General features: G+C 40.7%; 1 protein-coding gene across 10 annotated transcripts in view; it reads left to right on the forward strand.

Moving 5' to 3' along the window:
• Positions 1-25047, forward strand: part of SFI1 (SFI1 centrin binding protein) — a 106732-nt gene that overhangs the window by 49073 nt on the left and 32612 nt on the right. For all 10 annotated transcript variants that reach the window (XM_049619045.1, XM_049619044.1, XM_049619036.1 and 7 more), the window contains 7 exons: positions 5466-5583; positions 7856-7958; positions 17878-18034; positions 19398-19559; positions 21380-21450; positions 22778-22870; positions 24918-25015. In XM_049619045.1, the coding sequence (XP_049475002.1) occupies positions 5466-5583; positions 7856-7958; positions 17878-18034; positions 19398-19559; positions 21380-21450; positions 22778-22870; positions 24918-25015 (802 nt within the window). The remainder of the gene's footprint in view (positions 1-5465; positions 5584-7855; positions 7959-17877; positions 18035-19397; positions 19560-21379; positions 21451-22777; positions 22871-24917; positions 25016-25047) is intronic.

Below are 25047 nucleotides of genomic sequence, written 5' to 3' on the forward strand. Positions count from 1 at the left end.
TGATGCTAAGTGAAATAAGCCATACAGAGAAAGACAGATACCATATGGTTTCACTCTTATGTGGATCCTGAGAAACTTAACAGAAACCCATGGAGGAGGGGAAGGAAAAATAAAAAGGTTAGAGTGGGAGAGAGCCAAAGCATAAGAGACTCTTAAAAACTGAGAACAAACTGAGGGTTGATGGGGGGTGGGAGGGAGGGGAGGGTGGGTGATGGGTATTGAGGAGGGCACCTTTTGGGATGAGCACTGGGTGTTGTATGGAAACCAATTTGACAATAAATTTCATATATTGAAAAAAAAAGAAAAAAAAGAAAATACTTAAACCACACACAAAAAAAATAAAAATAAAAAAAGAATGAACGTGCTAACCAGGAAATTAAAGAGGAAATTAAAAAGTACATGGAAGCCAATGAAAATGAAAACACAACAGTCCAAAACATTTAGGATGCAGCAAAGGCAGTCATAAGAGGGAAATACATAGCAATCCAGGCCTTCCTAAAGAAGGAAGAAATGTCTCAAATACACAACCTAACCTTATACCTAAAGGAGCTGGAAAAAGAACAGCAAATAAAACCCAAAACCAGCAGAAAACAGGAAATATAAAGATTAGAGCAGAAATCAATGATATAGTAAAAAAAAAAACAAACAAACAACAGAACAGATCCACAAAACCAGGAGCTGGTTCTTTGATAGAATTAACAAAATTGATAAACCGCCAGCCAGATTTATCAAAGAGAAAAAGGAAAGGACCCAAATAAATAAAATCACGAATGAAAGAGGAGAGATCACAACCAGCACCACAGAAATACAAACAATAATAAGCGAATATTATGAGCAATTACATGCCAACAAATTGGGGAATCTGGAAGAAATGGATAAATTCCTAGAAACATATAAACTACCAAAACTGAAACAGGAAGAAATAGAAAATTTGAACAGACCCATAACCAGAAAGAAATTGAATCAGTAATCAAAAATCTCTCAACAAACGAGTCCAGGGCTGGATGGCTTCCCAGGGGAATTCTACCAGACATTTAAAGAACAGTTAATACCTATTCTTTTGAAGCTGTTCCAAAAAATAGAAATGGAAATAAAACTTCCAAACTTATTCTATGAGGTCAACTTTACCTTGATTCCAAAACCAGACAGACCTCACTAAAAAGGAGAATTACAGACCAATTTCCCTAATGGACATGGATGCAAAAATTCTCAGCAATATGCTAGCAAACCAAACCCAACAATATATTAAAAGAATTATTCACCACGATCAAGTGGGATTTATTCCTGGGCTGCAGGGGTGGTTCAGTGTCCACAAATCAATTAATATGATTCATCACATTAATAAAAGAAAGGATAAGAACAACATGATCCTCTCAATAGATGCAGAAAAAGCACTTAACAAAAAATAGCTTCCTTTGTTGATAAAAACCCTTAAGAAAGTAGGAGTAGAGGGAACATACTCAACATCATAAAGACCATATACGAAAGACTCACCACTAACATCATCCTCAATGGGTAAAAATTGAGAGCTTTCTTTCTAAGGTCTGGACCCGTGACAGGGATGGCCACTCTCACCACTGTTGTTCAACATAGTACTGGAAGTCCTAGCCTCAACAATCAGACAACACAAAGAAATAAAAGGCATCCAAATTGGCAAGAAGAAGTCAAACTTGCACTCTTGCAGATGACATGATACTCTATGTGGAAAACCCAAAAGACTCCACCAGAAAACTCCTAGAACTGATACACGAGTTCAGCAAAGTCACAGAGTATAAAATCAACATACAGAAATCAGTTGCATTTCTATATGCCAATAATGAAGCAGCAGAAAGAGAAATCAAGGAATCGATTCTATTTACAATTGCACCAAAACCCATAAAATACCTAGGAGTGAACCTAACCAAAGAGGTAAAAGATCTGTATGCTAAAAACTATAGAAAGCTTAAGAAGTTGAAGAAGACACAAAGAAATGGAAAAACATTCCATGCTCATGGATTAGAAGAACAGTTATTGTTAAAGTACCTACGCTACCCAAAACACTCTACACATTCAATGCAATCCCTAGCAAAATAACACCAGTATTCTTCACAGAGCTAGAACAAACAATCCTAAAATTTTTATGGAACCAAAAAAGACCCCAAATAGCCAAAATAATGATGAAAAAGAAAACCAAAGCTGGAGGCATCACAATTCCAGACTTCATGCTATATTACAAAGCTGTTATCATCAAGACAGTATGGTACTGGCACAAAAACAGACATATAGGTCAGTAGAACAGAATAGAGAACCCAGAAATGGACCCACAAATGTATGGGAAACTAATCTTTGACAAAGCAGGAAAGAATATCCAATGGAAGAAAGACAGTCTCCTTAGCAAATGGTGTTGGGAAAACTGGAGTGACATGCAGAAGAATGAACCTGGACCACTTTTTTACACCATACATAAAAATAAACTCAAAATGGATGAAAGACCAAAATGAAACACAGGAAACCATGAAAATCCTAGAGGAGAACACAGGCAACAACCTCTTTGACCTCGTCCACCGCAACTTTTTACTAGACATAGCTCCAGAGGCAAGGGAAACAAAAGCAAAAATGAACTATTGGGACCTCATCAAGATAAAAAGCTTCTACACAGTGAAAGAAACAGTCCACATAACTAACAGGCAACCAACAGAATGGGAGAAGATATTTGCAAATGAAATATCGGATAAAGGGTAAGTATTCACAATCTATAAAGAACTTCTCAAACTCAACACCCCAAAAACCAAATAATCCAGGGAAGAAATGGGCAAAAGACATGAACACTTTTCCAAAGAAGACATCCAGATGGCTAACAGACACATGAAAAGATGCTCAACATCACTCATCATCAGGGAAATACAAATCAAAACCACAATGAGATAAATACCTCATACCTATCAGAGTGGCTAAAATTAACAACTCTGGAAACAACAAATGTTGGCGAGGATGCAGAGAAAGGGGAACACTTTGGCACTGTTGGTGGGAATGCAAACTGGTGCAGCCACTTTGGAAAACAGTATGGAGGTTCCTCAAAAAATCAAAAATAGAGCTACCCTGTGATTCAGCAATTACACTACCTAGGTATTTATCTGAAGGATACTGATTTGAAAATGCTGATTTGAAGGGGTACATGCACCCCAATGTTTATATCAGTACTATTAATAGTAGCCTGAGTATGGAAAGAGCCCAAATGTACACTGATGGATGAATGAATAAAGACGATGTGGTATATTTTATACAGTGGAACATTAGTGATCAAAAAGAATGAAATCTTGCCATTTGCAACAACGTGGATGGAACTAGAATGTATTGTGCTGAGTGAAATAAGTCAGACAAATATATGATTTCACTCATATGTGGAATTTAAGAAACAAACAAATGAACATAGGGGAAGGGAAGGGAAAATAAGACAAAAACGGGGGCAAACCGTAAGAGACTCTTTTTTAAAAACACATTTTTTTAGGTTTACTTGTTTATTTTGAGAGAGGGAGGGGGAGGGAGGGAAGAGGAGAGAGAGAGAGAGAGAGAGAGAGAGAGAGAGGGAAAAGGGGTGGGGGGAGGGGCAGAGGAGAGAGAGAATCCCAAGCAGGCTCAACACTGACAAAGCAGGGCTTGAACCCATGAACTGTGAGATCATGAGTTAGACACTTAACCAACTGAGCCACCCAGGCCCCCCAATAAGAGACTCTTAAATACAGAGAATAAACTGAGGGTTGCTGGAGGGGTGTTGGGTAGGGGGATGGGCTAAATGGGTGATGGACATTAAGGAGGGCACTTGTTGGGATGAGCACTGGCTGTTGTATGTAAGCCAGTTTGACAATAAATTATATAAATAAATACATGTATGTATGTAAGTGATGTAAGTGATGAATCACCAAATTCTGTTCCTGCAAACATTATTACACTATATGTTAACTAACTTGGATTTAAATAAAATGAAAAATATAAAGAAATATTCAAAATATCTTTATTGATGTTCTAATTTACTCCATTATGATCAGAGAACTTAGTATGACTTCAGTTCTGTTACATTTGTTCAGATTTGTTTTATTTTGTTTCAGAACATGCTTTGTATTGTGAATATTCTATCTTTGAGGAATGTGCATTCTTCTGTCTCATATTATTATTTAAAGTTATAATGAATACAGCTATATTATGGGGTAGAAAGAAAAGTCACTTGAATTCTTCAGATAAAAAGAGTTGTTTCTGACCTATGACAGTTGTCTCAGGCTATGCCCACAGACCTCAGGGAGTATCTTTTCACTCTCATACTGTTAAGTAAAAAAGTAACAAGTACTTTTAGGCCTTTGGGAAGTGTGGTTCTCTAAATTGTCTAGAATCATGGCAGAGACCATTAATGCAGATTCTTGTATACCACCCTCAGGAAAATAACAGCTTGCATTTATTGGGGACACTTTTCATAGATGATCTCATTTACCCTTGGCAAACATACCTTTAAAGAAGGCGCCATTTTATAGATGAGGAACTTGTATGATGTTACTCAGCCTAGTGATAAGCTCAGTATTCACACCTGGTGTGTCTTACTCAGGAACCCAAACTCTAAACCACAGCAGCATTGCCCGAGGGGCCTAAGGAAGCTACATGTTGTATTCTCTGTGTTTTGACTTGATTGGTTAATTGCTATGAAATAGAAATAAAGCTCTTGTCTTACCACATTTTGAGAAAGTCTTGAACACTGTTGACATAATTTTGTTTTCTCCTTTGTGTTCTGAAAAGAACAGAAATTAACTTCATTAGTGATGGCTTTCATAATGAAAATGGCATTACTTCAAAGGGAGACCTATGGACCTTTACACTTCCCGTATTTAGTAAATTCTCTTTCTTCCAGGAACACTACTGGTCCTTTTTATTCTGTTTTCCAAGCAGATACAGATAGTATCATTTTCTTTTGTCTTGCTTATTCTACTTTACAATTATTATTTCAAGCAGCAAGTTTTAGAACATAATTTTTTCTCCTTTAACTTTATGCTGTGGGAAGTTTTAAATGTCTACAAAATTGGAAGATGAAATAATGAACCTCCATGTACCTGTCACTCAGCTTCATCAGTTACCAACTCATACCAGTCTCACTTCTCAGCTTTTTTGTGTTATTCACATTATTTCATCTGTAAATATCACAGAATATACATCTAGAAAGAATATCGTTTAAAACAGAAGATTTCTGAACAGTGTAGTATATTTATTTTCCTTTAAGTGGTTTGTAAATGTCATCACTTGTATAGCCATTCTTCACCTGTCCTTTTGTCTTTATTCATTTTGTAGATTTTCACAACTTTTCCACCAGGGGGCACTTGAAGGCTGGATGAATTTAGATATTCAAAAGGAGGGTGAATACAGAGAGCCCATGAGCTTCTCTATAACCCAGAAGTACTCTGTTATCTTTCCCTACTCCTTTTTGAAAATCTTTTTGATGCATCTAGATGCAAAGCAAAAGATGCGGCAGGCCTGGAAGTCCTGGATGATCTACGTGGTTTTTCGGAGAACCAAACTTCAGATGCAGACCACTGCCCTGGAGTTTAGGCAGCGGAGTATTTTATGGTGAGTGTGTTCAACTGCTCTGCAAATCAGCAGCTATCATTTGACCTCTGTTTGTATTATGCACATAAATACCCACCTTAGGGGTGCCTGGGTGGCTCAGGTGGTTAAGCATCTGACTCTCAATTTTTTCAGCTCAGGTTATGATCTCACCGTTTGTGAGATCCAGCCCCCTGTTGGGCTCTGCACTAACAGCATGGTGCCTGCTTGGGATTCTCTCTTTCCCTCTCTCTCTGCCCCTCCCTTGCTTGCTCTCTGTCTTTCTCAGAATAAAAAAAAACATTTTTCTAAAAACCCACTGCAGGGTGTCTGGGTGGCTCATTCAGTTAAGTGTCTGACTTCAGCTCAGGTCATGATCTCACAGTTCAAGGGTTTGGGCCCTGCATTGGGCTCCACGCTGGTGGTGTGGAGATTGCTTGGGGTTCTCTCTTTCTCCCTCTCTCTCTGCCCCCTCTCAACTCATGCTTTCTCTTTCTCAAAAATAAATTAATTTTGTTTAAAAAACCACCTTAAAACAGTGTTTCAAACATAGTTGATCCTTAAATAAATATTTATTGACAACTTGTTCAACTACACTATCAGGTTTTCACATAATCAGCAGTAACAGTAATTGAGTACTTACTGTGTCTGAGTAAACACTGTTGTTTGTGTGTTAATTTTTTAATGTAAAGTCTCATTTCATCATCACCATAAACTAAAATAAGTACTGTTTTTGTAAATATTAAGATACACAGAGTCCAAGGGCACCTGGGTGGCTCAGTCATTTGAGTGTCCGACTCTTGATTTTGGCTCAGGTCATGATATCACAGTTTGTGGGTTTGAATTCCACATCGGGCTCTGCACTGACAGCATGGAACCTACTTGGGATTCTCTCTCTCCCTCTCTCTTCTCTTTCTCCACTTGTGTGCACACCTGCATTCTCTCTCAAAGTAACTACATAAACTTAAAAAAAAAAAAAAAAAAGATAACAAAAAGGGTCTTAGAAAGGTTGAGTAATTTGCCCGAGCCCATATAAGTTGTAATTGGTAAAATAGGGCTCAGCTACCCATCTTTTTGATGCTAAAGCCCATTTTCGTAACTGCCCTATACAGCATTTCATCAGCATTGTCCACACCTTGGAGGGACATGAGTTAGTTGACGTTGAAAACCAGACATGTATAACAATGAGCTGCTTTTATAGTGGGACTGATCCCACTGAATGTTGTCTCTGGTTGGTCCTTTAGGTGTCCTGAATGGCAGCATATTAAAAGCTCAAAAGAGGTGGACCCTCTGATATAGATAAGAGCAGAAGGTTTGCAGCTAGACTGACTTGAGCTCAAATCCATGTTCCCACATGTATAGTTGTGTCCTTTCACCTCCACATTTCACTTTCCTCATTTGTGAAATAGGTACACCTTGAAGTGTCTTTCAGGGTTGTCATGGGAGATAAATATGATGACATCCGAAGTATTTAGCATAGTATCCAGAACATCAGTACACCTAAAAATTCTTTTTTATTTTAAATAACCTCTTTAAGTTATTTAAAATTTATTTGGCAAATATTTTTGAATGCTTAATAAGTGTGCATTTCTATCAGAGTCTATGGGGGATGTTTTTACATAATTTTACTTATTTACGGGGCTTAAAATGTTCCTAGTCCTGTACTGGCTGCTGGGACTGAATTCAGGCAACTTGTAATCCCTTAAGTGCTTATAAAGGTAAGTAGTAATGTAAGATAGCTTGAGATTTTGAAGTGAGTGATGCTGCTAAGCATGGCCCAGGTTAGGGCGACATAAAGATTTTGCTAGGTTAGAGTGACCAAAGTGAGTGCCTCTGTAAAAAGCAGAGGTTGCAAACTCTCATTTCCTCATTACTGTTTTCCTACAGCTAATTAGAAAATAAGCAGAAAGGACGCCAAGACTGGAGATCTAAAAGCCATGTTTTTTGTAATTTGTTTTGTGAAATCTCCTGATTTTTTTTTTATGTTGGCAATAATTCATATTTTTAAACGTGTGTGGTTCCAAATAGAGCATGTCTGGAGTTTCTGAGACTGGAGCTGACCTTAGGAACCATCAGTTTCCAGCCCTAATTTAGCTGTTCTAGGACTGCTTCTCGTTTTGTTTTTTTTTGTTTTTGTTTTTTTTTTCCAGCAGTGGCTCCAACAGATGTCAGTCGAGATGGCACAGTGAGGGAATAGAGACTTGAGACGAGGGTCCAAGGCCCAGCCCTCATTGACCTTCTCTTTTCTGGGTGGCTTTTTTTTGACTGGTTCCATCTTTGGTTTGTTCTTTGACAGGGTGTGGTGGAGCCACTGGAGGCAGCAGCTGGGATGGGTCCGTGTGGGCCATGCCCTCCATGCATCAGCTGTGAAGCACAGGGCCCTGAGCCTCCAGCTGCAGGTGAGTGCAGCAGACTTTGGCATAGGTGTCTTCTGTCCATGTTGTCAAACCCACAGCCACAGAGGGCAGGGTTGGATTCCCAAGAAGGCTGGCCATCATGCTGCTGCCTCTCTCCTAGGCCCTCTCTGCAGCTAAGGGGGTCAGGGGCGGTGGGCGGGGGTGGAGGGCAGAAGCAACATAGAAGGCTAGGTTCAATGGATAGAGGCTGCTATTAGGAATATGCTAGGGTCATCTGGGTGGCTCAGTCAGTTAAACATCCGACTTTGGCTCAGGTCATGATCTTGTAGTTGGTGAGTTCAAGCTGCACACCGGGCTATGTGCTGACAGCACGGAGCCTGGAGCTGCTTCAATCCTGTCTTCCATCTCTACCCCCACCCTCCCACTCAGGTGCACAGGCACACATGCACTCTCTCCCTCTTTCAAAAATAAAATAAAAAACATTTAAAAAATATGCTTAAATGTGATTACCAATGGTTTGTATGGTGCATTTGCTAATCATGGAGCTGGAAAGGCATTTATGAATTAGTTACAAATATGATTAAAGAAACAACAGTATATTCTTTATTTCTTTATTGCTGTTTTCCTATAGCAAGTTAGAAAATAATGAGGGCAGAAAAGAAACTGAGACTGTAAAGAAAACCTGACTTCTAAATACAATTTTGCTTATATTGAGGTTTCTTTTGAGGATGCCACTAGCTTTTGGCCAGTAATAAAGGCCTAACATCTGTACTAAGACTATGCTGTGGTGAAGCTTTCTTATGACCTTTGATAGACTCTGAGTTTCTCTCAGTTCTTTGGTCTGCTGAGTACTTCTAGGGCCGCCATGTCAGTTATAGAGAATAGAACAGGGAATAGGGAATAAAAAGAAGTGACCTTTACTATATATAGGAGTAAATCTCTTTTTAATCTGACAACATGTTGCATCGTCAGTGCAAAGGTGTGCAGTATATGGAAATCACATGCAAATAGCATATACAATCATCTAGGTCAGGGGTCCACAGAGTGGCCCACATGTCATATTTGGCCTACAGTCTGTTGTAAATAAAGTTTTATTGGGATGCAGTTACACCTGCATTGTCCAAGGTTGCTTTCAGGCTACAAGGGCAGAGTTGAGTAGTTCCCACAGAGACTGTGTGCCATGCAAGTCTAAAATAGTTATTAATTGACTTGGAAGAAAAAATTTGCTCAGGGCACCTGGTTGGCTCAGTTGGTTAAGTGTCCAACTTCGGCCCAGGTCATGATCTCTTGGATCGTGAGTTTGAACCCCATGTCGGGCTCTGTGCTGACAGCACAGAGCCTCTGTGTCCCTCACTCTCTGTCTCTCCTCCTCTCACCTTTCTCCCAAAGAGCCACTCCGAGAGCCTATAAACCCATTCTGCTGGTGCTATTGCTCAGAACACTTCAGAATTCCCTTTTGATTGTTGTCTTCAAAGCTTGCAACGACAGATTTGACTGAATAGTTTTAGTGAGAGCAGGTTTTCATGGTTAGTGGTTGGATTTAACGTATAAAACAACCCAAGGTTGGGGCACCTGGGTGGCTCAGTCGGTTGAGCGTCTGACTTCAGCTCAGGTCGCAATCTCGCGGTCCGTGAGTTCGAGCCCCGTGTCAGGCTCTGGGCTGATGGCCCAGAGCCTGGAGCCTGCTTCCGATTCTGTGTCTCCCTCTCTCTCTGCCCCTCCCCCGTTCATGCTCTGTCTCTCTCTGTCTCAAAAATAAATAAAACGTTAAAAAAAAAATTTTTAAACAACCCAAGGTCATTCAGAGTCAAATTCAGTGAAAATTATGAATCATCAAGATCATATTAGTATATACGGGGCACAGGGTGTCTGGGTAGCTCAGTCAGTTGAGCATCTAACTCTTGATTTCGGTTTGGGTCATGATTCCACAGTTTAACAGGCTCTGCACTGATACTGTACAGCCTGCTTGGGATTCTCTCTTTCTAAATAAATAAATGAACTTAAAAAAAAAGATATTGATACGGACCAAAAGCTGTGTGAAACTCTAAGACCAGATATTATTATGCAGATTATGAGTAATAGTGCATTATGTCTAGTAAGTACCATATGGTTTACCAAGAATTTATACTTAAGTCATTTCTTTTAAGCCTCATGACATCTCTGAACTAGGCAGCATAGACATCATGAGATATGTGAAATTAAAAAAAAATTTTTTATCAATTTGTGTACCTCAAACATAGAAACACTGAATATAAAACCTTTATAAAAACATGAGCAGATACCCAAGTAACCACTACCCAGATTTAGAAGGTGTTCGCATTTTCCATACTTGTTCAAACACTGCTCAAGCCCTGCTCTTCCTCCATTCTGCCACCATCCATCCTCAGAGATGTCCCCTGCACTGATACAAGGTTATCATTCCCTTGTGTTCTTTTTCACTTGTAGAAATGTGTGCATACATACCACAAAGAAGAAATGTTCTGGTTTTGTGTAGTTAGGAAATTGATGAATGGTGTCATACTGGGCATTACTATGCATCTTGCCTTTTTTATGCAACAGTATATTTTTGAGGTGTATCCTTGTAGGTATGTAGAGATCTATTAACCGTACACTATGCCATTGTATGAATAAGGTGCACTTTATCTGCTTCAATAGTAGTCAGTATTTATGCTAATGATGGACTATTGATTACTTCTACATATTTTCAATTACAAATGGTTCTGCAGAGAGCATTTTTAAACATATATTCTTGTGCAAGAGTCTGAGAGATTCTGTATTCTGGTTCCTGGAAATGACCTTGTTGGTTCATTGGGTATTCATCTCTCTGTCCTTATTAAGGATTGCCCAGTGTTGTGCCAATTTAAGTGCTAACGTTTCAGTTCTCATTTCTTTCTGCCTCCTTAGCACTGTGCATTGCCAGACTTGGTCATCTTCACCAATTTGATAGGTATGGAACAGTAATTCACTGTTGCTTTAATTTGTGTTTCACTGATTCCTGGTGAGGCCCAGCATCTTTTCAGATGCTTGTTTGCATTTGGGTTTCTGCTTTTGAGCTTGTTTACATTCCTCACTCTTTATTATGTTGGGTTATTTGACCTTTTTTTTTTTTTTTTAATTTTTTAATGTTTATTTTTAAGAGAGAGAGAAGGAGATAGATAGAGCATGAGCAGAGGAGGGACAGAGAGAGAGGGAGACACAGAATCCTAAGCAGGCTCCAGGCTGCTCAACGCGGGGCTCAAACTCATGAGCTGTGAGATCATGACCTAAGCCGAAGTCTGATGCTTAACCAACTAAGCCGCCCAGGCACCACCCCCCTTTTTTTTAAAATACTGATTTGTGGACATTGTTTTAGATTCTGCTTACTAATCTTTTGACTGTTAGGGGTGCCTGGGTGGCTCAGTTGGTTAAATGTCTGACTCTTGATTTCGGCTCAGGTCATGATCTCACGATTTGTGAGTTTGAGCCCCGCGTCAGGCTCTGTGCTGACAGTGTGGAGTCTGCTTGGGGTTCATTCATTCATATTCTCTCTCTCTCTCTCTCTCTCTCTCTCTCTCTGTCTCCCTCCCTCCCTCCCTCCCTCCCTCCCTCTCATCTTCTTTCTCCCTCCCCCCTCAGGAATAAATAAATAAATTTAAAACAATAAAAACCAAAAGCTAATCTTTTGAGTGTTATATACTTTACACGTACTTTTTTCCAGCTTTTTAAAAATTTTTTTTTGCTTTGTCTATGATGCCTTTTTTTCCATACAGATATTATTAATTTCACCCTAGCCTAATTTATTCTTGTATCTTATGGGTTGGTCTTTAATATATTTTGGGTTTAATTTTATAAATTGTGTGAAAAGGGTCTTAATTTGTCATTTTCCATATGGATAATTAATTGCTGCAGCACTATTTGCTGATTCATCCATCCTTTATCTTTTTTTTTTTTTTAAGTTTACTTATTTATTTTGAGGCAGGGAGGGGCAGAGAGAGAGAGAGGGAGAGAGAGAGACTCCCAAGCAGGCTCTGCGTGGGGCTTGATCTCACAAATTGTGAGATCATGACCTGAACCAAAATCAAGAGTCAGATGCTTAACTGACTAAGCCACCTAGGTGCCCCAGTCCTTTATCTTTTTTATATGATTATTAATCTACTTTCACTATAAAGTCCCAGTTATTCATGGGTCTGTTCTGGGCTCTTCATTCCATTGGTCTGTATTTCTCTCTCTGAGCCAATACCACACTATTAATTGTGATTGAATAAAGCAGGTAAGAAAGACTACCTAGGTTTCTACCTCAATCACCTATTTGCTTTGTACCTTTTAATGAGTTACCTACCGTCCCTGTACCTTAGATTTTTTTATCTGTAAGTAGATAATAATAGTGCCTACCTCATAGGTTTGTTGAAGATTAAGTGTGATGATACATGTACTAGGCTTAGAGCAATACCTAGAATATGGAAAGCTCAGTAAGTGTTAGCTGTTTATTACTGTTTCTACTTTTACGAGCTATCTCTTAAGTCTTTATACATGAAAAAGGATGACCTGTTTTATTCTCGATCTTTGTAAAATCACCTTACCTATTCTTTTTACTCTTTCTTACTAATTTTAGGATCAACTGTCAAGTTCCACCTCTAAGCCTACTAGGATTTTTACTATAACGCACTGACTTTTTACATTAGATTGGGGAAAATTGTCATGTTTATGATACTGAGTCATCCCGTCCATGAACTTGATCCGTCTTGTGATATGTTGATGAGCATGAGAGGGAGAGTAGGAAGGATTAGGTCATGAAGTACATAAGGAGGCAGAGACTGTAGGTTAGGTCTTGCAGGCTACGCCCATGAAGGCTTTGGTTCTTATTCCAGTGGAGGTAAGAAGCTGCTGGCTTTGAGCGAGGGTGATATGATCACACTTACTTCTTAATGGGATCCCTTTGGTTCATCATGTGCTGCCTTTTGGGAAGAAAGAGAGGTGTGTGTGTGTATGTGTGTGTATGTGTACACACGTGTGTTTATATTTTTGAGAAGAACTAAGGGAAAAATAAGCCCAAAACTAACAAAAAGTGGTTACCCGTAGGGGGTCGCAGGGAATAACGTGGAAACAAAATATTTCTGTGATTTCACTTTTTTATACAATTTTAACTTTGAACCGTGTAGATATTTTATATAATTAAAAAAAACCACTCAAGTGAATCAAAAAGGAAAAAAAAACAATCCCTAGAATTTTGAGGCACACTAAAACAAACTTAAATTTGTAGCCATGACTATACAGAGAAAATAATTACTTCAAATAACTTTAAAATAGAATATTTTGACTGTTCATCCCTAGTGGGATGCATTCTAAGGACACAAAGAACTTCTAGGAAATCCAAAACCCGCATTCAGTAGTCTAATTGTTCATGGCAGGTTTAGAAACTATTATAGCTACATTGTGAAATAGAGCAAATGACTATGGCAGTGGCATTGGGAATCATGATTTTCACTTTAAAAGAAAAGATTACAAATATAAAAGAAATTAAATAAAAAGCCCTGTCATCTGAGATTGGAAATGTAAATATCAATATGGACTTAAGATGTTTTTTAACCTTAAAAAATGTATTTCTAATTCTATTTACTGAAAAATTAGAAGCAATGAGTAGCGAGAATGTACGGCATTTAGCATTCCCAGTGCCCAAGTTATGGTCTCTGTTATGTCCTGGCTGAAAGGAACTGAGGCTTTTTGGAGAAATGGCTGATTCCAGGTCTAGAGCAGGATATGGACATCATAAGCCCAGGATATATTCTGCTGGAAAGTGAGGAAATTAGCAAAGGCTAATGGAATTGTGTCAGAACTCAGCCAAAAGACTCATAGACTTACGATAGAACAATTGGGACCTCAGAAAGTAATGACTGCAGTGAATGAAAACACATCAAATATATAAAAATCCATGCATGTATAATGGGGGAGGAGGAACTCACTGGTCACATATTTGGGTTGTTAGAGCATTTACTCAATTAGAAAATTAATGAAAGCCTAGGTGGCTCAGTTGGTTAAGCATCCGAGTCTTGATTTCAACTCAGATCATGAGTGAGTCCCATGTTAGGCCGAGCACTGGGCATGGAGCCTGCTTGGGATATATTCATTCTCTCTCTCTCAAAAAAAAAATAAAATTAAATTAATGAAAACAAAAAATCAAGCATTTTCCCTGCCTTTCCTGTATAAACTATATCTTTGCAAAACCAGAGGGTAGGCCTCTTTACAAAATTCCAGTTAGTAGATGCAGAAGGATTACTAGAATCAGAAAATCAGTTTTGCCACCCCTAATGAGAAAATGGATCTAAGCAGCAACCACTGACTGAGAAGACCATGAGGAAAAGTAATGGAGGGATCAGGCTAACTTCATCCGAAGCCACTGACAGTCTTGACATGGCTAAAACTGGGGCAGCCAGCCATGACGTGCCTCATGATGCGAGGTAGTGGGAGGCCCCAGCACCACTTGAGAAATGTTCTTGCCTAAAAATTTGAACATGACTCCAACCAAGTCTAACATGAATCTAACTATCAGTTCCCAGGAAATATAGGGATCAAGGAGAAAAGTCAAAGACCCTTGCTGAGACAATCAGCCAAATCTAAAATGTGGGACATGTTTAGTGTCTCTGAAAAATTGGTTGCATGAAAGAGGAAAAGAGGCAGGAAAGAAAACTGTCCCATAAAAAGGAGAGATTTAAGTGACATAACCAAAATAAACCAAAAAGGATCGCTCTGGCTATGTAACCAAACCACGCAAGTGTTCATCCATCCAATGCACAGCAAGCCAATAAAAACTGATACTAAACTTTTGCTGTGAAGAAAGATAGGCTACTTATTAGTGTGGCACCACCCAGGAGAACGAGAAGGTAATGTTCAAAAGTCCCAAACTGTTTTGGGCACCTGAGTGGCTCAGTTGGTTAAGCATCCGACTTCAGCTCTCTGGGCTCTCTGCCGTCCGTGCAGAGCCCACTTTGGATCCTCTGTCCCCCCTCTCTCTGACCCTCCCCTGCCTGTGCTCACTTGCTCGCTCTCTCTCAAAAATAAACATTAAAAATAAATAAATGAAACAAAAGTCCCAAACTCTCTAATGGCTTTACAAGCAGGGGTTTTTAAAGGGTGAAAATTCAGGGTAAGGGTCTCAGGGTTTTGGATCACACTTGATTAGAGTTAGGTCAGCTATCACATTTCCTTCCTTGATCATCTTGTCCCTTTTGGCATCTCCCAGTCTGGTTTCAGTGTGATTGTAGTGAGATGGTCGTTCTGCTTCAGGGACGCGGTCGTTCTGCATTATGGGCCTGGAACTGCAAAACATTCTTAGGGATTGCATTAGCGATGTCATCTCTAGAGTACAAAGGCAAAAGTTCTACATCCTGTGACTATCACTAAGCTGCAAATTATTATTTTTTTTCTGGCAAACACAGCACATTGTTTTTGTTATCTCAGGCAGAACAGCATCCCACAGAGTTGTTGAGAGGCAAGTTTATGTTACTCCCTGAGGCATCTTTACAGGTTTTTTTAAATAATAAGTAGGGGCTACGTGACTCTGGTCAGAGGCAGCTAGAAGCCATATGTCTAAATTGTGGGTTCCAGGGAGGCTTGCATCCCTGGTTTCAGCTGTTGTGTTAAGAATAGACCATAAAAGATCAAGAATGAAAGCAGGGAGAGCAGTTAAGAAGCTATTACAAAATCCCAGGTGGGATTCTAGACAAGGAGGATAGCAAGATGGTGTTGGATTCTGGGTATACCTTGAAGGTAATGCTGACAAGACTCGCTAACAGATGGTTAAGACGTAAAGCTTCAGAGAAAGAGTCCAAGGTGACTCCTAGGTTTCTGGCCTAAGTAACTGGAACAGTGGAGTTGCCATTTAGTAAAATGGGGAAGATGGAGGGGAGTTAGCTCCATTCTGAGCTTTGTGTCTTCAGCCTATATTATAGGCCTTTTGAACATCCTCAAGGAAATGTGAAGGAAGCAGTTGAATATATGTGGAGTATGGAGGGCAGGTCCAGACCTGAGATGTAAATTTGGGAGTTCTTGGCATGCAGTTGGTATTTAGTCATGAAACTGCATCAAAGGACAAAGGGAGTGAGTATAGCTTGGGGGGTCGTGGGGGGAGGGCGATTAGTCCCAGGACTGAGCCTGGGAGGAATAAAGGCGAAGGTAGCCTGGAGAATCTGCAGGCCTGATTGGCCATGTCAGATGCTTCTGGCAGGCCAGGGAAGGTGAGGAGTGGAATTTGACCTTTGGATTGAGCAACGCGGAGATCATTGATGCTCTTGGTAAGAGCAGTTTCAGTGAGCCTGATGGGGAGAGGATTCATGAAGGCCTTCCTGGGAGAAGAGAAATTAGAAAATAGACCCTTCTTTTGAGGAGTTTGGAAAGAAAAGAACTCCAGTGTTAGCTGGATGGCAAAGTGGTGGTTTGCTTAGGAATCTGATTTATTCCTTCCGGGTAGTGTTTTTTGTGACAGTAATCTTTTCCCCACAGCTTTTTATTTTTGACAAACACCAAATGACAGATACTATATTCTCTTCACTGGTTTATCCTATTGCTAACATCTTCCTACATTTGCTTTCTCTAAGTATATCAATATATTTCTTTATATTTTCTGAGTCGCTTAAAGTTGCAGACATAAAAGTTTACCCTAAATATTTCAGCTTCTATCTCCTACAAAGATGTTCTTCTATATAATCACAATATCATTATCATATCTAAGACATTCAATATTAATATGGTAATATCTACAATACAGTTCATATTTAAACCGTAGATTATTGCTATTTTAGTGTCAGGTCCAGGGTCCAATCAGAGGTCATCTGTTGTTTTCGGTTGTCATATCCCTGAAAGGATTTGCGTTTTAGGATTGGAGAAATAATAGCACATTCATACGCTGATTTTAAAAACCTAGTAGAGGGTGAAAACCAATGATGCAGAAGGGGGAGAAATTGCCAGTGATGAACCTGAGAAGGTGAGAGACATGGGATGTATCCATAGTCAGGGGTGAACTTCTGATGGAAGGGAGTATGGATACTTTATTCAGAGTAGCCAGAGAGAAGGCAGAGCCTGTGGGTAGGTGGGTAGGTAGATGTGAGAGAAGCTTGAGAAAATTCTCTTTTGATAGCTTTTATTTTCTTGGTGAAATAGGAAGAATGGTATTCAGCTGAGAGGAAGGAAAGGAGAATAGGTGTTACAGGTTTAAGAAAAGAAGGTATGAAGTTGTCATCTGAGACTGTCATCTTCAAACTAGAAACTAGGGCATGCATATAGCTAGGCACACATGAAGACTTTGCTAAGGGTGCACAATTATGGATAGTCTTGAGGGAATCCTTTTGTAGACCCTCAACTTCTGCAGGTCACACTTCCCAGAAACTAATGTGCCTGAGACGATAGGCTTCCTCCCACTTGGGAGAGAAAGGCAGACCCTCGTCTATCCCAAATCTGAATTAAATATATCACCCCTTGGATTGTCACAGCTTCTTGTCTATTCGTTGATTTTATTATATTCCTCTTTTTCTTTGTTGTTCTTTTAAAAAAATTTTTTTTAATGTTTATTTATTTTTGAGAGAGAGACAGACAGAGCATGGGTGGGGGAGGGGCAGAGAGAGAGGGAGACACAGAATCTGAACCAGGCTTCAGGTTCTGATTCTGAGCTGTCAGCACAGAGACTGACATGGGGCTCGAACCCACAACTGTGAGATCATGACCTGAGCCATAGTCGGACCCTTAACCCACTGAGCCACCCGGGCACCCCTCCTTGTTCTTAATCCAGAAAATAAATTACTTTCTGGAAGTAGAATGTCCTTCTTAAAGAGCCTTTCACTGCAAATTTCTATAGCTCATGATCCTGCTTGGGAGTTGCTACTTCCTTGTTTCTAGTTTTAGCTTTGTATCTCAGTTTCTCTTTTCCCTCACCAGTACTTCACCTCTGTTTTCCTGCCTCTCCTTTGATTGTTGCCTTTTCTCTGGTTTTCAGGCTTGGTCACAGTGGCGGGAACAGCTCCTGTATGTCCAGAAGGAGAGACAGAAGATGGTCTCCGCAGTGAAACACCATCAGCATTGGCAAAAGTGGAAATCCCTGAAGGCCTGGCTTGGATACCTGCAGGTCCGCAGAGTGAAGAGACAGCAGAAGGGTGAGCAGGAAGTCCCAGGCTCCAGAGACAGAGGATCATGTCACAATTTACAGTCTTCTGCCAGTGGTGCTGCTCTTTATTAGGAGAGATATAACCAAAGGAAAAAAAAAATAGAGATAACCACATTATGCCACAAATTTTGGAAAAAAGAGATTGAGGAGGAACATACATCATCTTCAATTCACATTTAAGTTATTTCCTTCTGGCCTTTTCCACTAAAAATATTTTTTTTTCAACAGGGTTTAATTATTACATAAATACTGTGATTATTTATGATTAATAGGATACATACAACTTTGTATCTTTTTCTACACAACTAAACATTTTCCTATGTCTTTCAATATTCTTCATAAATGTTATTTTTTTAATGATTGTCTGCATTTTGTAGGATGGCTTACCTTAATCTATTTAGCCACTCTTGTATCTATAGATATTTGGATTGTTTCTACTTCTCCCCAATTATGCAACCCATGTGATTTAGGATATTGAGGGTTTTTTTAACCACTATTCTCATGGTTTAGTTTCCCAATTAGAGTTCAGAAGTAATAACACACTGACCATGATCGTTGGTACTTTCTGTACTTTGGTTTCTGGAGCCCACACAGAAGTGAGTCAAGCAGCGTGCTAGACAGGGCTGGCTTTCACCCAGGCCTCCCTCCTGGGCTGCCAGGCCAGCAACTGCCTTTTGGGAGAGTTTGAATGTGTCTGTCTGAGGATAATGAAGGAGACCCACTGTCTGGTTGCCCAAGCCTGGAAGGTGAAGGCATGAAGCTATTTAGCATGATAAACTGTTATTTAGGCACTGACTAATGTGCCTCTCTTTACAACATTTGAATTCCAGGACCAATTCCCTTCCACTTCCTGGACTTCAGTTCATCAGGCCATTAGCTAATTAGTATTAAAAGCAGGTGACTGGCAGCCAGGATCAGTCTGGCTAAAAGCTCGAAAAACACCTTTGCCAGCATGGTGACCAAGTTGTGTCATTGAGTCAATCCCTGAAGTCCCACCCAGGAGACATCAGTAAAGAGGCAAATGTGAAAGAGTCTTCTTTGAAAGCAGCCGCCACCATTCCTGGTCATCAGTAGTTAAGTGGAAGCCTCAACTCTTTAATAGAACTGATTTTGTAACATCCTCCTCCCTAAAATTACAGACCTTTTCTCTTTCCTTGGAGAGAAGAAGTATAGCTAAGGGCTTCCAAATTACCCTCCCCTGCCTAAAAAAACTTTTATTTTAGAATTCTTTGTAAGAACATCCTCGAATCCCTGCTGTCTGCCAGTAGTAGGGTGCAGCTTATCTTAAAGATGCTTCCAGCTCATCTCTCAACCTTGCAGGGGGCAGCACGTAGTTACTTTCTTTGTTGCAGACATGGCTGAGCGATTCCACCGGGTCACTGTGCTCCAGACACACTTCTGTGATTGGCAGTGGGCCTGGGAACGGAAGGAGAGTTTGTATGCTGTGCACGCTCGCGTGGAAGGGCTGGCCAGGAAGATGGCAATGCGGCGGGCCTTTACTCATTGGAAACACTGTATCCTTTTCAGTCACCCAGCCCTATCCATCACCACAGCCAGGGCATCATGAGCTCAGCAGCCTTTGAGACAAAGGGCAGGAGATATTTGGAAAACAATTACTGACAATATAAGGTGGTCCTGATCTCTGTTTTCTTTTTAAAAAATTTTTCACTGGACATGTGCTTACAAAAGAGTATGTGTAGTACACATTAACAGTTTAATGAATGGTATTAAAATACTTATGTACCCACTACCCAACTCAAAAATTAGAACCTTGCTGGGGCGCCTGGGTGGCTCGGTCAGTTAATTGTCCAACTTCGGCTCAGGTCATGATCTCACGGTTCGTGAGTTCGAGCCCCACATCAGACTCTGTGCTGACAGCCTGGAGCCTGCTTTGGATTCTGTGTCTCCGTCTCTCTCTGCCCTTCCCCCACTCGTGGTCTGTCTCTCTCTCTTTCTCTCTCTCTCAAAAATAAATAATAAAAAAACATGAAAAAATTAAAAAAAAATTAGAACCCTGCCAATTTGCTAACACTGTTCATCCTTGATTGCATTCCCTTTCCTCCCCCTCAGTGGTAATCCCACTATCCTGAATTTTATGTTGCCATTTCATTGCTTTTCTTTACCCACTAGGTGGTGGAAATAGCCATGGCTGTGTGTTTCTTGGCAGCCCTAACATTATGATCATAGTTTCCATTTATTGTGCTTTACCATGTACAGACTATGCATTATCTGTTTAACCCTCATAGCAACCCTGTGGAGTAGATGTCAGTATTTCCATTTTATAGATAAGGAAACCGAGATTCAAGGGGGCTCAATTATTGTCAAAGTCACAGCATATCATTGGGCAGAGCCAGGAGCTTTTAACCCAGGCATTTGACTCTGGTGCTTTGACTCCTGTGCACATGTCCATAATCACTGCCCTCATTACAGTATGTGCCCAGATGTGCAGATTCAGTCAAGGAGGTGGGGCTTGAGCTGACTTTGTCCTCAAGGATCACCTAGCAAAGTCGGGAAGAGTGTTTCAGGTGGAAGGAATGGTGTTTACACATAGATGAAGAAAAGATCCAAGGGCAGTGACAGGGATCTGTTACAGAGCTGTGGGGGTGTGGATGGCTGTTGGGCAGTACAGGTAGATGCAGGCTAGGGAACAGCTTGTAGAGCCCTGGATGCAGTGGTCAGGAATTTGGGCTTTCTCCTGATGGCGCTGGGGATCCTCTGGAGGTGTTTAAGAAGAGAAGTGATGGAGCAGGTTTGTACTTGAGAGGTCTGGATTACAGGGCAAAGCTGGCACGAGGAGAGCAGTTACATGAGACTCTCGCCAGTCTGTGTGAGGAGCAAGTCAGATGCACTGCAGGGCATCAGGAGTGGGAACAGAAAAGCAGGAGAGATTTCAGAGGAGACCAGATGGACTTGGCAGCCCAGTAGATGGAGAGAGTGGGAGGACAAGGTTTGAAAATAACTCCAAGGTTTTTAGCTGAAACATCTGACTGGGGTTTTGGTGCCAAAACAAAGGATGCAGGAAGACAGGAGAGCTTTAGATAAGGTTACTTGCAAATGTTTACTGTAATTTGTGGCAATTTATCTCAGCTGTTCTTGCCTGTCATCAAATGGGCATCAGAAGGGAGAAAGGCAAGGCCAACTGTTTGATAAGCAACTCACACAGTTTCCCTTTGCCTCCTCCTCTTCCTGGGATCATCAGGAGGAGGCAGAGGTGGACGTAGGCCACCTGGCATGCCTATTTTCCCTCAACCCAGGACCCTCCCGATGGGTCACTGGGTTGCAGTGTGCTGGGGTGGGAACACTTTTGAGATGAAAGGCCTTAACTCCCTGGCGGATGTGCTGCTGTGCACTGAAGAAGCGGCCCAGTGGAAGGCGGCAGAAGATCACAGCAGACACAGCTTGCTGGTGAGAACACGGAAGCCTCTCAAGGCCTTTTTTTTTTTTCTTCTTCAGGAACTGCCAAAGTTTTAGTGTTTAATCTTTAACAGCACAACTGACCAAGGTCCAAGATGTGACATTACCATGTTTAAAAAACTCTATAAACTAATTATAAAAACTATAAACTAATTATATAGTATGTGATAAGAAGAAAGCACATTTTGTAATAGAAAGCCTATCTACACATAGGAGTTGCTTCAAAACCATAGTTACCAACCCTGCTTAACCATCCACTTTTGGGGAACCCAGGCCCACATAATGCTCTTCAAGTATATCTGGTTGTGGGATTAGCTTCACTCAAGAAGCTCTGTTCCATTGTATGTGTCCCTGTTTTCATTTTGGATAAGAAATGGTAATGGTGTGGGGTCAGAGGGTCTGGAGTTGTAAGGGAAACTTGGAGGTGATCTAGTACTGCACTTTTTTACATGGTGGGCCCTCTTTTTCTTCTTTTGTTTTTAAGTACTCTCTACTACACCCAATATGTGACTTGAACTCACGACCCCAAGAGCAGGCCCTCTTTTTAATTGTGGGAACCTAGTCTGTGAAATCAATCAACGTAGAAATTCTGCGGATGAAGCAGAGTCTGGGGAGTAGTCCCTCTTCTGCTGCTCTTCCCAACCCTCACCACATAAGGAGATCTTCAGACACTTTCAGGAGCCTCTGGGGTTCCACAGACCACAATATGAAAACCCCTAAACGCTTCACTTCTGTCTCAGAAAACTGGAGCCCAGGGCATTGGAGAATAGGCTTTGCTTAGGTGACATGTGAGGCAGTATTGCTGGAGCTGGAGCCAGTCTCGCATCTTGCCCCTACCCCTACCCCAGCCCCCCTAACTCACCAAGGCTTCCCTCTCCTCCTTTTATTCTATTCTACAAAACTACTTTCTAATTGTATAAGTGTGCATGTTGACACCCCCTCCACACACACATGGCTTGAAAAAAACACACCATAAGCTAAAAGTCTGTCTCTTTTTCTGAGAGGCAAAGTTGATGTTTTTAACCTTTGTCTGTAGTGTTCCCTCTGGGCCATGGTATCTCTCCTGGTCAGAGGTGAGGGTGTGTTTGTTCTTGTGCAGTAACAGTGGACAGCGGAGGATCAGTTAGACAGCTATTTATTAAGTGCCTACTGTGTGGGCTGGCTTGTATCAGACTCCCAACTGAATCTCAAAGCAGAAAGGATCCCAGGGACATGGGAGCAGCTGTGAATATCCACGACTGAGCCTCTGGCTTAGCTGCTCTTACTTTTACAGATGCTGCTGATTTGTAACTAGTTGTGTCCTTCCTTCTATTCACAGCACTTCTGTTTTCGAGCCCTAAAAGACAATGTGACCCACGCCCGTCTCCAGCAAATAAAAAGGAACCTCGCTCACCAGCAGCATGACATAATGGTGAGGGTCATCTGTATGAAGGGACCTCTGATGGCCATTGTAGAGTTTTGTCCAGACTTTTTAGACTCCAAAACCTTAGTGTCCATTTTCTCTAGTTAGCCATACTGGCTAACTCTTGGTTTTCCCTAATCTCATTTTGTATCTGTTTGCTCAGAAACTTGATAGCAGACTCAGAGGTCAGGCTCCTGATCTAGGGAATACACTTTGAGTCTTGCATTCCAGGTGGTGTTTGCACTGGGAATCTGTTGTCTTCAGTGGTTGGTTTACCTGAGGGCAACAAACATCCTATCTCTACTTATAGATCGCGTTTCTGGGTTTAGGAGGATGGGGTTTTTTGGTTTTGTTTTTCATTATGAAAATGTTCAAACATACAGAAAAATATAAAGAACAGTATAATGAACATTTATATACTTACAATCTAAATTCAAATATTAGCTGATTATTAATATTTACATTTTTTTGCTGAATCATTTTAAAGTAAATTACAGACAACATGAAACATTACGCCTAAACTTTTCGGCATTCATCGCCCAAAAATAACATTTTCCTTCATAACCACAATATCATTGTCATCCTTAATAAAATGAACAGTAATTCCCTAATTTGATCCAATGCCCAGCCAATATTCAGATCTTCACAGTTGCCCTCAAAATGTCTTTATAGATGTTTTTTTCAAACCAGGATCCAATAAGGGGTTGGTGACTCACTATATTTGGTTATATCTTTAAGCCTCTTAATAACAGCCCTCCTCCTTCTACTTCTTTTGTTTAACATGTTTATTTTGTAATTGTAGTAAAAAAAAATAACAAAATTTATCATCTTAACCACTGTCAAGAGTACAGTTCAGTGACATTGAGCACATTCCCATTATTGTGCAACCATCACTGCCATCCATCTCCAGAACTTTTTTCATCTTGAAAAACTAAAATTCTGTCTCCATCAAACACTAACTTCCCACTCTTCTCCCCCCTCCACCCCCAGCACCTGACAACCACCTTTCTCCTTTCTGTCTCTATGAATTTGACTACTGTAGGAACCTCATATTTACAGTACATACCCTTTGTTTGTTTTAGCGTTTATTTTTGAGAATCGGAGACTGAGCATGAGCAGGGGAGGGGCAGAGAGAGAGGGAGACACAGAATCTGAAGCAGGCTCCAGGCTCTGAGCTGTCAGCACAGCTGAGATTATGACATGAGCCAAAGTCAGATGCTTAGCTAAGCCACTCAGGTGCCCCCAGTACATACCCTTTTGTGACTGACTTAGTTCACTTAGCATAAGGTGTACTTTTTTTTTTCAATCACACTGATTTTTGGAAAAGGAGGGCCAACTATTTTGTACAATATTCCATACTCTCGATTTATCGGTTTCCTTGTGATGCCATTTCATCTTTTTTTAAAATATTGTTCGTGTAAACTAACGGTTAGATTTAAGGGCTTGATTAGACTGAAGTTAAACTTTTTTTCTTTTTTTTTTTGGCAAGCCTATTTCATAGGCAGTAATATCTGATAAGATCAGTTTTAACTTTTAAAATGGCATTGTTGGGGCACCTGGGTGGCTCAGTTAAGCATCCGACTTCAGCTCAGGTCATGATCCCATGGTTCATGAGTTTGAGCCCCGCATCAGGCTCTGTGCTGACAGCTCAGAGCCTGGAGCCTGCTTCGGATTCTGTGTCTCCCTCTCCCTATCTCTCTCTCTGCCTGTGTGCCCCTCTTCTCTCTCTCTCAAAAATAAAACAAACAAACAAAAAAAGATAAAATGCCATTGTCTTCTATGAGGCCCAGATGAGGAATAGCTTCAGCTTCTTCATTCTGATTTCCATAAACTGGAAAATCCATCTTTTTGCCTTTTATGTTGGCCCACAATAGCTCTGTATAGCTTAGCTGTAAATATTTTGTAAACCTGTTATATGTTGGGTACTCCTAGCTAAGGTAATTCCTGCTTTGGGGGAACTTGTAGTCTTTTGGGGTAAGGATTTGCTAATAGATTAAGAGAGATCATTTTACCTTTTGGCTTAATAAACCTCTGTTTCCTTCCTGTTTTACTTCAGCTGCTGCACAGGTTCTGGAACCTCTGGCAGTCTCGAATTGAGCAGAGGGAAGAGAGGGAGCAGCTCCCCTCACTGCGTGCTGCCTGGGACCACTGCAGGTAGGAACTCTGGCCTTCTCCTAGGGCTCTCT

This window comes from Panthera uncia (genome assembly GCF_023721935.1).
Source record: "Panthera uncia isolate 11264 chromosome D3 unlocalized genomic scaffold, Puncia_PCG_1.0 HiC_scaffold_8, whole genome shotgun sequence".
Lineage (NCBI taxonomy): Eukaryota > Metazoa > Chordata > Mammalia > Carnivora > Felidae > Panthera > Panthera uncia.